Here is a 17,671-nt window from a genome sequence, read left to right as displayed (position 1 = left end):
AGGTTTGAAGTATCCATCTTGGAACCAAGAGCATGTGAACCACACTCACTGAGGATGGTGGAGCAGAGAGACAGAAGGGACCTGGGACTCTCATGTCACCATGAAGCCACCTCACTAGTCCTGGGATACACAGGACTGGAAAACAAACCTCTGCTGGGGCTGGGGGTGGGCAGGGGGCACTGTCACGAGCAGCTAGATGGTACCAGGAGATAAACACATGCTCTACCAAGATGACTTACCTGAAGGATAACAGGATAAGTCCTGCCACATTTAAGAGACTTGTCATTTTACAGTCAAATCTCATATATTCCTTATTTTCCTTTTCAGAACTCACACACACAAAAATGTGGTAGAGAGAAACATTGAGAACTAAGTCAACAACTGAGGTGAAGCGCAAACAAAACACACCAGCAAAGGTATAAACACAGAACCTTTGGAGCTAGACCACCAGTAGGAGGCAGTGGTGCTACCCCTTCCTCCCACGGCCCTCCATCGCAGGGGAAATTACAGAGCTCCAATGTTCTCCTGCATGATTTGTAGGCACCTAGTTTGTTCTGTACTTTTTAACACATTTGAGGTGAACAAAAGCCTACAAGAAACAAGTAGTCAGGTTCAGAAAAATTTTAAACAGATACAGATCCCAATGCCTGTGATGGGTAGAAAGGCGGAGTCTCCAAACAGTGACAGATTTCCAACTGATTCCAGCCCTCAATTCACTGTTGTCAGGTCCAAGTCCAGAACCTTACACCACGTCTTTACAGTCACGTGAAAATTAAATAGCTGGTACAAAGAACCACGCATAATGTTGATTCCTCTCTTGACCCTTATATTACTCTTTCAAATTATTAGTCCTATTACATTTTAAAGGTACATTTTCTTTAATACTTTGAAATACTATTTGTACCTCAATGAAAATCTACATCATCAGAGAGGTTAAAAAATTACCTATAGTCCCACAGGAACCCAGCCACGGCTAGCACGCTGGGACACTTCCCAGTTCATTTTCTACACGTGAGTATTTTATTTCAAGTCCAGCAATTTCACATTTCTCCTGGTACGCTGAAAGTCTGTATCCGCAGGCCACCTACTCATCAGAAGAGGATCAGGGGCTCTCAGTGCAGTATGGATCAACGGGCACTGAGAAGCTGCCCTCCCTCAACTATCTCCTTTGCAGGCCTACTTTGGAATCTGAAATTCCAGCTCCAGATTTATTCTTTGGGGAAAGGTATCAACCCCTCTGACAATGTAAACATCTCTGGGAAAGAACGCCGATATCTGCTCATTGCACTGTATTTCCACTGTGTGCTTCAAAGCCCTGAGCACTTTTCTTTCCCCAGGGTCTGGCCTGGTGTGTAGGGCTCAATAAATGTGTCATAAGTCAGTCAAGACCTGGCTGAGAATAGGAAGGAAGGAGATGCAAGTTAACAGCAGGGGAAAAGGGAGCTTTGGGCAGCAGAAAAAGGAGCAGGGAGAGTGAGAAAGAGAGGACACTGAAAAGAGAGGCAGGAGAGTACTTAAAAGAAACTTGACTCACTTTATTTGGGACTGACGCTGTACTGTGAGCACCTGTCCCCACCTGCCTCAGGTGTGCCACCAACGCTCACCCCGACTCTAAGTCGTCACACTTCTTGTTCCCTCTGTCTGGAACATTCTTCCTACTGATTTTATAACTGAAGATCCCCCGCCCCCAATCATTTAGGTCTCTGCTCAAATGTCACCTTTTGAAGAAGTCTTCCTACACCACCTCTACATCAGGGCGTCCAATCCCCATTATTCTTAACCTGTTTCGTTTCTTTCGTAATAAGTATCGCTATCTGGGACTATCTTACTCTACTTATTTTCCTTGTTTTTTGCTGCCTGCTCCACTAAAATGAAAGCTCCACGAGAGCACACACAATGGGTCTCGGTCACTGCTGTGTCTCCAACACTTTAAACAGTGCCCGGCACATTCCCAGTGTTCAACAAACATAACAAACATTCACTGAACGCCCGGACCATGTAAAGGAGCACTCACGAAGTCTTACTTTCTCCTAGCAAAGAAAAGTAAACTCAATAGAGTTTAGTCGTCCAAGTGCGGGCATACATTCTACCAAGCAAGAGGTGGTGCCAGCAATATGATGGCGGCAGAGGAAGTGGCAAAGGCAACCAGCAACCTCTCCTTCTTGGAGCAGAGTGTCAGGCCCCCAGCTCCTCAGGCTGGATTCCCTCCTCCCTTCCAGAATCCTCGGCACAGGCAGGAGCTGCATTACCCTGTGGTTGTGCTCTTGGCTAGGACACCTGCGCCCAGGCTTCCTGAATTCTCCCTTCGGGGACAACCTTATCCACAGGAAGGACGGGACCTGGGCAGTGCTACCACTGTCACCTTGTGGCCTCTGCAAGGGTGGCACGGTACCTTGCTTTTCCCACAGGCCCACTCAGCCCTCAGAGCTGGCAGCAGTGAGAAGAGGTAAAGAAACCAGTTTTTCACTGCTCTTTCCCTTCTCAGGCTACGGTAAGCACCCTTTGCCATTTTTGAACTCAGGGGTCACAGGTACTATAGAAAACCTACACAAAACCTGCTGCAGCTGACGTACCAGGACTGAATCACAGCTGTCCCTCCTGGGTGAAGGCACAGTTTGATTTTTCACACACCACTGATGCTAACACAGACATGTTCAAGGTTTGAGAGAGGATGTGGCATTTACTTGATGCTCTAGATAAGATCTCCCTAATAAAGGACCTAAAAATTGGTTTACTGGAACCTACTGCCCTGAACCTAAGGAATCTGTGCCTTCACTTGTCTGGAAAGGGAGCAGGAGGATTGGGGAAGGGCTGATGGAGGAGATACTAGAGCAGGAGCCCTAGTTCTCTGTCCTCGTATTTCCAGGAGGGAATGTCGGCTCCCAGGTAGGAACACAACAGTCTCTCTTCGCCTCCTTCCTCTCTACTCCAAAGGAGTGACTGATCTCATCAGTGAAACGGGAGATCCGGTCCGAGCTCCTATAGACTCACCACCGCCCCCATCACCTGAGGAGGGCAGAGTCCCCCCCCTCTGTCACTGCAGGCTTACCAGGACAGCCTTCTGCTCTGCAGGCGGGAGGCAGCAGTTCTCAGTGGGCAAGGTTAACTGTGGGATGAGGGTGCGCAAGTGCAGGAGTCCTCGGAAGTCTAAGTCTGGCTACAGGTCAAGCTGTACCATCTAATCCACCATCACAATTTATTAAAGCTGATGCTTTGATCCTTTGCACTCCTGGGTCTATTCCTTAACTGGTTCTTTTGGAGGCAAGGGAGAGAAATACAATTTATGGACTCCTCAGACTCTAACGAGACCAAAGGAAACAGGATGACGTCCAGTAGTCATCTGATTTATGAAGACCTAGGTTTTAAAAACATATATATTTCTCTAGCAAGTCCTAAGCCTCTAATTCTATCCCCAAAGCACAGAAACCCCCAGCAAAAAGATCAGAAGGCTGAATGAATGAACTTTTATTAATAACGAAAAAGCACCAGAAAAGGTAACTCTGCTCTCTGACTTCCAGCTGAGTTTTCAGACAGTGCAGCTCTGTTCCACAGCCATGGAAGCTGGCTTGTCTGCAGGCCTGCCTCAGGGACTGGGCTGAGCCCAGCCTCCCCCTAAGCAGGTTGGCTTCCCTGTCAAGGCTCGGAGGGGGTCTGCCTAGGGGAGGGGTCGAGAAGCAGTGTCCTGGCACTGTCACTGCTTCCCCATGTTGTCCCGACTCCGGAAAAGCACGGACTGCACCACATCTGTCCAGGCTGTTTGAGACCAGAGTGAACACTTACATGTTCTACCATCTGAACTTGACCTCTGGAGCTATGCTAAAATTCCACTAGGGTAGAGGGTAAGACCATGCTCATAATGGGACTCTCTTTTCGTGGTCCTGATGTTTATATCAGGTAGCATGTGCTTCAATCCACTCACAGATGAATGTTCTATGCCAAGCCCATCGTCCAAAGGAAATACGATCATCTTGTATCAGGGTAGGAATTGTTGTTCTTCAATAACCATGAAGAACTAAAGATGACTGAAAGCTTTCACTCATTTACAAAAAGTAGCAGAATATGTGCATATGTGTGAATGACCATGTGCAAGTTAACATGACCTAACTTCCTAGCAAGGACAGTACCAGGGAGCCGCCTGGTTGAGTTTTCTGCTCTGTTAGGGATAGGAATGCATTTCGCTGATTTTCACAGATGATTTAGCTGCAGTCCTGTGAACCACACGATGGTCTCAGCGCCCTGTTCTCCAGACGCTGTCTTCTACATCACATTCACAGCACGTGGGTGAAGGGCAAATGCCAGGGAGAGTGTGCTGAGTGCGCACCATTTGGGGGGTAGTCTCCAGCTCCCGTGCTCTCCTCCCCATGCCAAGCAAGCCGAGAACCTAGCTCCGTCTCTGGGGGCAACTCAGAACAGCCCACCCCGCCAATCCCACTCCCCAATAACCACAGACCCAATTCCCTGCCCTAAAATTACTCTATTCTTGCCAATTCTTTCATTCCTACCTAGTCTGGTCAGACATCTCAAAAATAAAGGAGGGTTTCCTCTTGGTTACCAAGCTGTAAATAAAAATAACCAAAAAAGCAGCCAGTCTGGAAGACCACAAGTTGAGGAATTCTAACTTTAACGTGGACCTGGGGCTGTTCATCGACACCGTCACTCATTTACCTTCTGCTACGTTCTTCTACAAGTGTTCTCCACTCCCAGCTAAGTCGCCCAAATGTTCATGGTCTTTGTTCTTCTCCACTGAGGTTGAGCATTAGAAGAAGTTCAGAAGCTGACTTGGCAAACAGAACTCTCACACTATCCAATTTCAGTTTGGACTTCACTGCTATTCCTTTATTCATCTCCTGCTACTCCCCCAGCAGGGGCCATTAAAAACGGCCATTCCAAAGTTGCTCCCTTCTCCCAGACCCTAATTCTGGACAACCCCACCCACCCCATCTGGCTGGTACACAGACAAATCAATCACCTCAGAGGACTTTACCTTCTCCTTCAGGCCTGGACATTCTCGTTCTTGCTTTTTCCATTTCTTGGCATTTCACCTTCAATGTCTAGACTTCACTAGGTGAAGCACGATGATTCCAAAATCTTTGCCTCTGACAGTGACCTGTCTCTAAATGCCAGCCCTATGCTTTCAGTTTTTCTCCTGAAAGTCCTTCAGGCATGCCCAGCTAACATGGCCTCCAAATGGCCACCCGTTTCTCATACCATCACTGGCCCAGGTTCCAAACCTCACAGTCAGGTGAGCACTGCAAAGGAGCACAGGACTTTACAGCTGTCAAGAACGTACTACTTAAGGAACCATCTGTCTCAGGGTTGGCAGACACCTTCTATAACAGTAAATATTTTAGACGCTGTGGGCTATGAGGTCTCTGTTGCAATACTCAACCCTGCCACTGTAACATGAAAGCACCCAGAGATAACAGGTATACAAATGGGTGTGGTTATATTCCAATGAGACTATTTTAAAAACAGGTGGCTAGCCCACTGGCAATAGTTTCCCACCCCCTGATCTACATCACTATCCTAATTAGGTTCTTGCTGGTGACCTGACCAAATAGTTTCTACTGATTATTATTACTTTGGCATTGACTATGTTAACTCCTTTAAAAATTGGTTATTCGTCATATCTAGCAACTCATCTTTGACCCAAATATCCCGTCACCAGCAGAAAGGCCTGATGGTGAGCTGGCCACAGCCACTGATTTTTCAAGTTGGATGTTGAACATAGTGCCACAGAATTTGTTTTACAATGATTTTTTTCCTGCGTTTTACCCAGTTGTCACCAACATAATAATTTAGAGCACTGGTTTTTCAACTAGTAGATTGTTTTCTTCAAACAAAATGTTATTTTGAAACTCGTTAAATGAAAAAGACAAAGCAGAACGGCTCTGTGTGACATGGTAGGTGGGGAAGAAGTCCGGATACCCATCACCTTAGCTCCTTTTCTCTGCATCCTTTCCCGGCAGTATCCCCTAGGGCACCTCCTCAGTTTTGTGAAACAGCAGCCTGCAAACTTCTCTTATCAATCACCTGTATCATGAAAAAGGTTTTGAGGTCCCCACCGCTCTCTGAGCCACACACTCACGCTCTGAGTATCAGCAGATGTCCCGAGATCCAATACACACTCAGGATGAAGTTTGTTGTTAATGATAATGGATGTAAAACTGTCATCTAAAATAGCCTTCTTGACAAGTTAGAATCTTTTGGACTGACTTATTGTGCAATCTGGCTAGAATGTCATTGTTTTTATTTTCACACGGGGTTGATGAGTAATTCTGAACCAGAAGTGTTAGCTCTGTCATTTGCTTGTTTACACTTGCTTTTAAAATGTATTAGCTCCCATCTTTGCCATAATCTTTCAAGCCACCATTATTCAGTTTGGTTAAAATGAGCAAAATTTACTCTGCAAATACACTTAACTGGGCCCACATCAACCCTACTATGCTGCATTCATTGGAGAGCAAATGAACTACTGGGGAAGCCTCAGTCACCCCTGCCGCACCAGGGAACTTTCCTAGCCCTCTGGGTCATCTCATGTACTGTATACGACATATGACCGCTCCTAACAAACAAAGTGAGTGAAAATGCCAGAATCAATCGTATGTCAAGAATAGAGAATTAGTCAAGCTTCGTATCTTTCTTTATGTCTGATAATAAATAGTAGTTCCAATCTACACATTTGGAGGCTACCACTGTGAAATACCATTTGATTTGTAGTAAAAGGAAAGAACCACTTGGATTAGTGGGGAGGCTCGACATTTACTTTTTACTCAATTGTACCCTGACCGAGGCCCTAAGCCTGCCATCTGGCCGAGGCCATGGCAATAGCATGGAGCATGGCAGACACTCTCTATAGCTAAGCCAGGCCCTGTCGTGGTGATCTTGGATTCAGGGACAGCTAAGGCAAACAGCAATCATCCTAATGGTTACCTGCAAGTCATTTTGTGGGTTCCAGTCTGAATCAAATATGATGCAGGTATCGGCAGCTGTGAGATTGATCCCCAGGCCTCCCGCTCGGGTGCACAGAAGAAAGACAAAGCGGTCTGAGTCTGGCTTACAGAACCGGTCGATGGCTGCCTGGCGCAGGTTTCCCCGTACTCGCCCATCAATTCGCTCATAGGTGTATCTGAGGGACCCAAACGAACGAAAGCCCAGGTGTTATCATGACTTCAGTGGAGAACAAGAAACAACGCAGGAAGCTGTTGACTAATGGCCTTAAACCCATCACTTCTAAATATGGACCTCATGTCAGCGGTCTAAAAGGAATCCCCCCCTCTACATATGCAGCAGGGCAGACACCTGAAACTGCACTGCAGTATGTCCCCCTCTCTCAAATCAAACGAAAACCAAATCAAACAAAAAACCAGCCGAACTACGGAGGACTAGAGAAACTGTAAACGTAAAGTATCAATCCCCACTGCCCAGGCAAACTTACTCTCAAGTGCTTCCCCATTTTCTTGCACTGAATCTAATCACAAGACCAGGAAAAGCAAATAAAAGCCTCAACCATCTACTTTCAGGAGAACTCATAACACGGAATCAGAGTTCGAATCAGGCTCCATCTGCTTTGGATGGACTGAAAATGGGAAGAAGACTGGATGGACAGGCCGTCTTTTTATGTCTGGGTTGGTCATTTCTATCCTAACAATTCCTCAAAGCTTCAGAGGTAGAAAGCAAAACCTCCAGGTTTATAGCTGAAACCAAGGTCTTCTGGGCAGCATACTGCCAAGCAAGTAGGAAGAAATCACAGGAAAGGTTTCTGAGCTGTGTCAGGTTGGAAAGAAGCCAGGAGAATTTTTAGAGGAAAATAAAGTGAGGAAGCAAAGCTGAATATCATTAAGAAGGCATATACCTGTGTAGAAAGTTAGGAATTAAGGGTGGAAAGAATGGTGAGGAGAAGGTAAAAGGAAAGAGAGTAGGAAATGAAACTGCTACGGGAGCCTATTAGCATCTGTCCGTCCAATCAGAAAACATACAAGGTTTGTTTATGATGGAGATCATGTAATTAGCACAGAATTAAAACATAGTACCAATCTGGATAGCTGCTTAGTCTTATTTATTTCTTATTTACCCCTTGACAATGAACAAATTAATATGGGGATGCTACCCTGGGCCCAATTTTGACCAACAAGCAAGAACTGGTTGGTAAAGTATATGTAATAGGAACCATGTGAGAAAAGGACGACATCCTAGACCCCACGATAGTCAAGAACATGAATCCTGACAAAAACCTTCTCAGCAGCCCAGAATCTGGGAAATCAGATCTCTAAAAATTCAGATAAACAACTGGTAAGAGACTAAGGATAGATCCTCTAGGGGTAGATGACTCTGGGTGGGAGTGGCTCTAGATAACTAAATTGGGCAATATAATCCTGACTTCCTTGAGTAAAAGGAAAATCCACGTGAGGAATCACCCAAGGAAATACAGGTAGAGAAAGCAGACCAATTCAGGCTCAGAAGGGACACGTACAAAGCAAAGACCCAAGTCCAAAAAGACTCTTCTTTTTACAAAGCTAGAGTGCACCCATATCTGGAATTACAGGTGTAGATTTTTCCTTTCTTCTTCTTTTTTAATGCAATAAACTTAAGAATAATACATGAGACTACAGTAGCAAATAAAAGCAGTGGTGGTTACAGGATTGTCATGAAGGCAGACTAAGAAGATTTTGTCCTAAGCTAAAAGCTAAGGGTCATATGTTGACTTCTATACAACTATGAAGCAGTTAGATAAAATTATCATCATTATTAATATCAGCCACAGCAACAATATTAGCAGTAAGCTCCTAAGTGTCAAGCTCTGTGCCAGGCACTGCGATATGTGATACATGCTTTATATGCATCATCACATTTACTTCTGGCAATAATCCTGTGAGGTAGTTCCCCATTTTACACTTGAGAAAACATCAAGAACAAAAACCCCAGCAACAACAACAACAACAACAAGAGCCTCACAAGCAAAATAACTTGCTTAGTCACCTAGCTGGTAAGTGAGATCCATTTGACTCAAAAGTCCACACTCTTAACCAGTTTGCTGTATGGCCTTCATACTGTACCCTACATTTCAATGCAGCAGAAAGATTTCCCTAAAAACTTAAAAGAGAAAAATAAAGGTAAGTAAGAGACTCTGGTAAACTTAGAAAACCTGTAACTCTATCAGAAGGTAAGAAGAGAAACTACAGATATCCAAAATGACTGTGACGAATCAATGCACCTAGGAACCGCACAGAGTTACTCGTACGTTTGGCCACGTATGTGATGCAGTGGAAGAGGCACAGGATTTGGAGTCAGAAGACAGAGTTGAGATTCAATTAAATGATAGCTGCCACTACCCCACCATCACACATGTGAACAATTAGTGCTGCAGGCACACAGGACTCAATGTTCTTTGACAAGACACCCCTAAACCATCAGAGAGGAGCCAGATGCCCGCAGATCTGAGTGAGGCGGGGAATGAGCATACTATTAAGGGGAGGAGAAACCAATAAATAGAGACGATATAGCTTGGCAATCACCTAGGGAAAAAAATTCCCATAAAATTAGATAGTGTTTGGCCATCTATGATAGAACACAGTTTTAGAAATTGGGCGGGATGATTGGAACGTTAATTCTCATTTCTATCACTCAGTTTTGAGGGACTGCGCTCGAAGAACACAAAACTAAAATAAAAATCCAGTGATTTGAGAGTTCAATTAAATTGTTCCTCACTCCCCTCACTCCCGAGCCAGATCCTTTGGCTATGCCCTCACCCCTGTATGAGCACGGCACGAAATTAAATGGGAACAAAACCAAACTGACAGCTGGCGTGACAACGAGGCTCAAGAACAAAGAAAATCTTGAGGGCTAGTAAATCTGAATGAGGAAATCAGACATCATTAAATTTTCCGCACCAAACATCAGTGCAGCAATTAACCCTCTGTGTCAACTGCATTCTGAACAAAATCCCTAGGAGTTGATGTGGTCGATCAAACTGTAATTCTGAGTTGCTGTCAAATATCAACAAGAAGCAGGTGGCACTCTGGAAAACCTCTGGGTACTCGGCGGGCAAGGGTGTGTGTGTGGAAATGACACATTTTTGGCACAACAGGAAATGTTGACCTCAGAAAGCCTGAAGGGTAATGAACCGCCTCACCTCCCAGCAATAACCAGCTGGAGAACACAAAGAGTGAAAAAAAACCCCAAAAACCTGCCGTTCACAATTGCCATAAACATATAAAATACTTACAATTAACCTTAATAAGAAATAAGCAGGAGTTGGCAATAGGGGTCATGTTGGTTTGGTCACCATGTCCCTAACACCTATACAGGTCTCAGCACAAGGTTGGTACCTTATAAATATTTACCAAATCAACGGTGTATATAAAAGACCTGAGTAAGTGCAGTGAATATCATGTTCTTCAATTTTGCAAAGATGTCAATTCTACCCTACTACGTGTGTAAAAGCCAATCAAAATCCCAACAAATGGATATAGGTACACATAGATAAATACAGATATGTAAATATATAATTTTTTTTTCTGTAGTGAGGACTGGAGTAGTCAGGGATATATTAAAAAATAATAATTCTGGGGACTTCCCTGGTGGCGCAGTGGTTAAGAATCCGCCTGCCAAGGCAGGGGACACGGGTTCGAGCCCTGGTCTGGGAAGATCCTACATGCCGTGGAGCAACTAAGCCCGTGAGCCACAACTACTGAGCCTGCGCCCTAGAGCCCACGAGCCACAGCTACTGAAGCCCGCGCACCACAACTACTGAAGCCCGCATGCCTAGAGCCTGTGCTCTGCAACAAGAGAAGCCACCGTAATGAGAAGCCCGCACACCACAACGAAGAGTAGCCCCCGCTCGCCGCAATTAGAGAAAGCCCACACATAGCAACGAAGATCCAATGCAGCCAAAAATAAATAAATATATAAATAAATTTTTAAAAAAAGAAAAGAATAATTCTGAAGAATTCTGAAGTTCATCTGTAATAATATATGAGCAAAGGAATAGAAATATTGATCAAAAGAATAGAAAGGTTACATACACACCCAGCAAACATAATATCTCAGTATATTTTATGCAATACTGTCTTATATGAATGGGGGAAAGATGGACTATTTAATAAACAAACAATCAGAAATATTTGGAAATAAATTAAATTAGACCCCCATTTATATGCCCTCTACCAAAATTGTAGGAGGACTGGAGACTGAAATATAAAAAATAAAATAAAATAAATCGAAGAAGTCCAATTAAAGATTATGAGTTATCATGCACATTTAATTCTTTTATCTCCTCAAATGTCTAGAAAAATGATAGGTAAAGGGATTTTTAAAAAAATGCATAATAATGCCTTCCCCCCAATAAACCTACAAACAGAACAGGAGAAAATTCTGGGACTTGGAAAGTAAACCAAGTGATATTTGATTTGAAGAAAGCAGAATCCCAGGTGAGAAATAACCTAATTCAATATGGCAGAATATCCAAAGGGATCAGGCATTGGTGCCACCAGGTATCCCTGAAAGTGGAGATACAGAGAGTCTAAAAACAAGGGAACTAACTAGTTGAATATTTGTTGAAGTACCTGTTAGCCTATCCATCATCCACCCCAGTGCTGAGAGGATCAAAAAGATCTGTACCTCTCTCTACCTTAGGAGACACCACACAGTTAAAGGCAGAGGTACCATACTTAAAAAGGGAAGAGAAGCAGAGATACTGAGACCTCCCTACCTCTCTCCACCCCTTCCCCACAGTCAGCTCCCAGTCCAATCAAGTTCCCACCCTCTGGGAAGGAGAGAGGAAGAAAAACATCCCAAAGCACTGACACTGGAGGTTCTCTGATGAAATGGTCCAGCTAGACAGACAGTGTTCACAGACGGAGAATATGGTAGCCAACAAGCTGGCCCACATGCCCAGAGCTTCTAATCTCTGGAGAGTGCCTACCATCTGGCAGCCAAAACCAGACATCTGAGGAAAGCCTCTGACCTTTGAGGCTTTGCTTCTGGTGTGGAGGGGCAAAGTCTTAACACACCAATCCTCCAGTAAACAACAACCACAAAATCTGGGCAAAATACAAAAACAAAACAAATGAACAGAAAAACCTATCTGAGGGCACCAGAGGGTTAAGGAAAGCATGCAGATTTTGGAGAGAAAGAGGAAATTGTGGTTTTGGCCAGACAGGAAGCCAGAGTTATGGCAAAGGTGCAGGGCAGCTATAAATCTTGATGAGAAGCCACTATCTTTCTGACCAGAGGCAGCAAGAGAAGGAGTCTGGGGCAACCACGACTGCCAGAGGGTGAGAGGGGACTGCCAGAAAGTAAAGACAGAGATGATGAACCCCATACACCGGGTATAAACTCTTTCTAAGTCTCTGGTTGACCTCTGACCCACACATGCTTGGGGCAGACTGAAAGTAGTCTGAGCAGAGATTGGAGCAGCTACCTACCAGAGACGCTGACAGCATTTGCATTTTGAGACTCACCTACTTAACTGCCTCCAAATAAAAACCATCAACATCGTCATAGCAATATAACAGAATCCTGAATCTCCACAACACAATATTCACAATGTCCAGGGGAAACGTGACCCATTCTTAAAGGAAAAGACAACAGATATCAAACCTAAGATGTTTTAATTAACAGACAAGAACTTTAAAAGCAGCTCTTATAATTATGTTCAGTGAAGTAAAGAATGTACATAATGAATGAAAAGATAGGAAATCGCAGCAGAGAAACAAAACATCACACTAAGAAACAAATAGAAATCTTAGAACTAAATATAATCTGTAAAATAAAGAAAGCAATGGATGGGCTTAATAAGCATGATGGAAATGACAGACAAAAGAGTCAGTGAACTTGAAGACAGACAAAACAAAAGAAGAGAGAGAAAAAGGATTGGAAAAAAAAAAAAGAACAGAGCCTATGGACCTGTGAGACAATATCTAAAGGTCAAACATACAGGTAATTGGAGTCTCACAGAGAAACAAGAAAATAGGGCAAAAGGAAAAAAGAGAAATCAAAGAAACATTGACCTAAAGCTTCCCAAACTTGATGAAAGATCTACATTATAAATTTAAGAAGGTCAGTGAACTCTGCACAGGATGAATTCCACACAGCAGTCAAACTGCTGCAAATCGAAAATTAAAAGAAAATCTTAGTAGTCAGAGTGAAACAATACATTATATACAGGGGAACAGCCACTTAAATGACTACAAAACTTCTCATCAGAAATCATGGGGGTGAGAACACAATAGAGTAACTTCAAAGTGCTGAAAGGAGGGGGAAAAAAAAGCCAACCCAGAATTCTACTATGGAAGACAGAGACATAAACAAAAAGAACAATTTGACTTGAGAAAACAGACACTGTAGGAAGATTGTAAAAAATCTATCATCATTAATCTCAGAATGACAAAACACTGCACCTGTGTGATAACCGGCTGAGTGCTATAAAGACTGAAAAATTACAGAAGAAAACTAGGAAATTAAAAATATAATTACACAGTGAAAATCTAGGGATTAAAGTTGGAAGACAGAATAAAGGTATTCTACCAGAGGTATAGCAAAATATAATGAGATGGAAAGTAGAGAAAAGAGAAAATTAGGTGATCAGACCAGAAGGTCTGACATGAATAATAGGAGTTTCACAAAGAGAAAACAAAACAGAAAGAAATAATGAAAGATAAAATACAAGAAAATCCCCCAGAACTGAAGGAACATAATTTCAAATGGGAAAGACCTACAAAGCATCCAGTTCAACAGACACCATACAAAACCCAGTTCATTGTCAGATTTCACAGGACCGGGACAAAGAGGGTATAGCAAAGCTTCTAAACAGAAAAAACATGTCACATACACAGACCAGGAACTGGAAGGGCTGTGAACGTCTCAACAATCCTGGAAGCTAGAAGACAGTGAACTAACATCTTCAAATTCTGTGGGAAAGTGATTTCTGACCTAGTACCTCAAAACTCAACCAAACTACTGCTCAAGAATGAGAGTAAACTGAAAAACATTCTGACAAAGTCTCAAATTCACTTATCATTCACCCCTTTCTCAGAAGCTCCAAAAGAGGTACATGGGATCCACCAACAAGATTTGATTCAAGAAGGAAGGAAGAAACTTGTCAGCGTGATAAAGGAAGAGAGATCACAGATGGCAACTGTGCACTAGGCAGGAAGGGTAAATGCCCAGAGAGGAAAAGACAGAAGGTCCTGGGAAGAGACGGCTCAGACATGAAACTGATGTGCTTGAACGTAACAGAGGAGATTTAGACAACCAGAGTAAATTTTGGAGCTGAATTATAATAAGTATATTTAAAAATATGCACCAAATAAAAAATAATTTTTAGCTTCAGGAAAAATTAAATTGTGCAAGAAAGAAATAGTAAACAGCATACTACATGGCTGAGCTATAACTCAGCATTTCCATAAGTCATAAAAAACACTGAATATTAATTTAACCCAAAGTATTGCATGGCAGGTTGGGAAGATGAGAGGACAGGAGTTGCACATGTGGTAATTACGAGGGGCAGTGAAAGAAGGGAAATATTCATCTTCCATAGTGAGAACAGATAATACTTAAAACTGAAAAAAAAATTACAACTACTAACATTACTTAGAGATATAGCTATAAATACCAAAGAAATAGCACAAGGAGTTTAAAGTAATGCTTCAGGTGGGGAGAAACTGGGGGTATGTGGTGGTATCAGGAAATGCTATTTTTCATAGGTCTAATAGAATAATTTGGCTCTTTAAACTATGTGCATGTATAACTTTGAAGAAAATTTAAAAACTAAATCAAAAGAGAAAAGTAATGATGATATTAAAGTCAGAAGACCCTGTTGGGTGCAGAGCTGGGGTAAAGAAACCATAAGAGAATGAAAAGAAAATACTTCAGAATACTGCATAATTGAGAGGTGGGGGAAGCCTTTTTAAGCATATTAATTTAAGCATAAATAAGCACTTAAGTTTATTTAAAGCTGTTTAAGACTGAGAGATTTGACTATTATAAATTTAAAACTTCTAAGAATAAAATACACAAACAAAAACCCATAGCCATAAAGAAAAGTCAAGAACAACACTGGGGAAGTATTTGCACCATATTCTTAAGTAAACAAGCCATTCTTATAAATTAATAAACGAAAGGCAAAGAGTAACAAAAAATGGAGAAAGAACATGAATAAAGCAATGCATAAAACGAGAAATATAAACAGCTAATAAATATGAAACTGTCATTAAGAATCAGAAATACAAATTAAAACAAGAGACCATAATTTTGGCTTACTGAATCAGCAAAGACTAAAACGCAAAAACAGTATTGATCAGAGTATGAAAAAAAAGTCATTCTCATACACCATTAAAAGACACAGTAAAAATGTCTTTCTAGAGGGTGTTTTGGAAATATGTATCAAATGCTTTTTAAAATATACATCATAATTTATCCTAAGGAAATAACTGGAAACGTTCACAATGAATGCAAAGCGATATTCACAGAGTTCCTTAAAATGCTGAAAAATTGGAAACAACCTATAAGACAGAGTATCATGCAGATCATCAAAACTATGTTGTAGAAGAATAATTAAAGAAAAAAGTTCATAATATATTAAATAAAAAGGTGAGTTACAAAGCAGAATGTAAAATATGATCCCAATTCAAACAAATCAACAACAAAACTAAATATATGTATGCACAAAGAAAAAAAGACTAAAAAGATAAATGCCCAAGTGTGAATGGAAACTTCGAGCAGGTGGTGGTATTATAACGTGTCCCTATTTTCAAGAAAAACTGTAATATTTAGACAATTTGAAAACAAAAATAAGCAATAAATGATAAGGAAAAATAGCATATAAGGGAGCTAAATAAAGACATCGGAACTTAGCAAAAGTCTGTTCATTACACTGTTACTCATTTTGGGGGATCTTTAATAAAAACTGAAAACTGGTAGTTGCATACATTTTGAAGAGTGAGATAATATATTTACATAAGAAGCAAGTGTTCTGGTAATTCATCTATAGTGAATTTATAAAATACGAAGCTGCTTTCTAGTTTCAATATATTCTTCAAAGAAAAAAACAATGTAAGTCTCAAGAATTCCTAACCTAAAGATCTCCACTACAGGGCTCTGAGAAATTCTTTTATTGCCTAATCCGATTTTGGAGAATTATTTATGTAATGTTAAATGTCAGCATAACCCATAGTTAAATTGGTCATTTCCTTTAATACTTTTTCTATAAATTACATGTTACAAGGACAAACAGAATCTTTAAGGATCAGAACATTTAACACAACAGAGATTTGCTATGATGACTATATAAAAATAAGGATGTCCTTTAAACCTAGCCATGCCTTGGCTAATATCTGGCTAAGATCTGGAGACGTCTTTATCATTAAGAGTAAATTTTAAAAATCCATTTGCCATTCGGATGATTGATGTATCCCAATGACTGGAAATGGAAGGTACAGTGTATAATGTAACAAATGTAGTACCCACATAGACTCCAAACAACCCACATAACACCCCAGGCTTTTCACCTGCATGAGTAATGGAACTTAGGTTCAAGGAATTACAGGAGTATGAACAAAAAAATAAGTTGGGATGCCATAGTTAGCGTATCATAAAACTTTAGAGGGTTTGCTAAGACATAAAACATCCCCAAGTTCTTTTTCTGGCAGTTGTCAGCTTGTGTTCTTTCAGCAACTTGATACAGTGATGCTTTCCAGGGTGTATTTTTCTCATCATTATTAAGGGAAAAAAAAACAACGACATTATTTTCTTAACCTTCTGTGATGCTATCTGAATTGTTTCTTCCAACTAAAGAGAGTATAAATAAACATGTAAAATTTATTTTTTAAGCAAAGCAAGGGCTCCACATCATAGGCTAGGAAATTCACTCTAGACAGTTAAAACTGGTCATAAGATTCAACTCTGAATTTTAGTCAATCTTTATGAGAAGATTTCTTATCTCTACTTTTTAATGCTTTTTTCTTGTTAAAACATAATTTTTGAATGAATCAAAAAGGCATCAAAGAAAAGGAACTGCTTGCAGTGCTTGATGCACAGCTTTGACACAAGGCTCACCTTCTCTGGATGAGATAATCTTCCAGGATGTCGAGACAGCGCACCATCTGGGAGAAGATGAGTACTTTGTGGCCGCCAGCAATCAGCTTAGGGAGCAGTTTATCAATCAGCACCAGCTTCCCTGCTGCTTGAATCATGGCCTGCAGCTGAAAGTCGGGGGCATCAGGGCTGTGGGTTTTCCGGAAGTCCTCCAGAATTTTCTCCTCTGCCCCTGAAAAAGAATGGAACAAAACTATTCTTTGAACAAACTATAAGAGTAATAGCTACTCTCTGCTGGACAGAGCCTAGAAAAAAATGAAATGAATTCTTAGGTCCCAAACCAACAGTCCAGTGAGGGAATGCTGTGTGTCCGTCCCATGCCCTCAGCAGAGGGCTCTACAAGCGGCAGGGCTGTCCTGCAGAGAACACAGGTGCTCTGCTTTCCTGGGAAGTCTGACCAAGGAGAGGAAGGATCTGAAATACCAAGCTGACTTAGGCAAGTGAAGAAACCTTCAGAGAAAGCTGACAAAAAGACATACCTCTCGACATAAAAGCTTGGGATCAGTAAATCCAAGCAATATTTTGATTAAAATTTTATAAAAAAGTTTATTGTAAAATTAACAAAAAAAGTTTCCAA

At 41.6% G+C, this 17,671-nt stretch overlaps 1 protein-coding gene across 1 annotated transcript in view; it reads right to left on the bottom strand.

Annotated features, from left to right (window-relative positions):
* The window catches only part of CHD6 (chromodomain helicase DNA binding protein 6), a 205,449-nt gene that overhangs the window by 61,422 nt on the left and 126,356 nt on the right, over positions 1 to 17,671 (bottom strand). The window contains 2 exon segments of the mRNA XM_036825224.1: positions 6,934 to 7,129; positions 17,056 to 17,266. Coding sequence (XP_036681119.1) covers positions 6,934 to 7,129; positions 17,056 to 17,266 — 407 coding nt within the window.

This window comes from Balaenoptera musculus, chromosome 15 (genome assembly GCF_009873245.2).
Source record: "Balaenoptera musculus isolate JJ_BM4_2016_0621 chromosome 15, mBalMus1.pri.v3, whole genome shotgun sequence".
NCBI lineage: Eukaryota > Metazoa > Chordata > Mammalia > Artiodactyla > Balaenopteridae > Balaenoptera > Balaenoptera musculus.
Note: the sequence above shows the minus strand (reverse complement) of the source record. Positions and strands in the feature narration are given on the sequence as shown.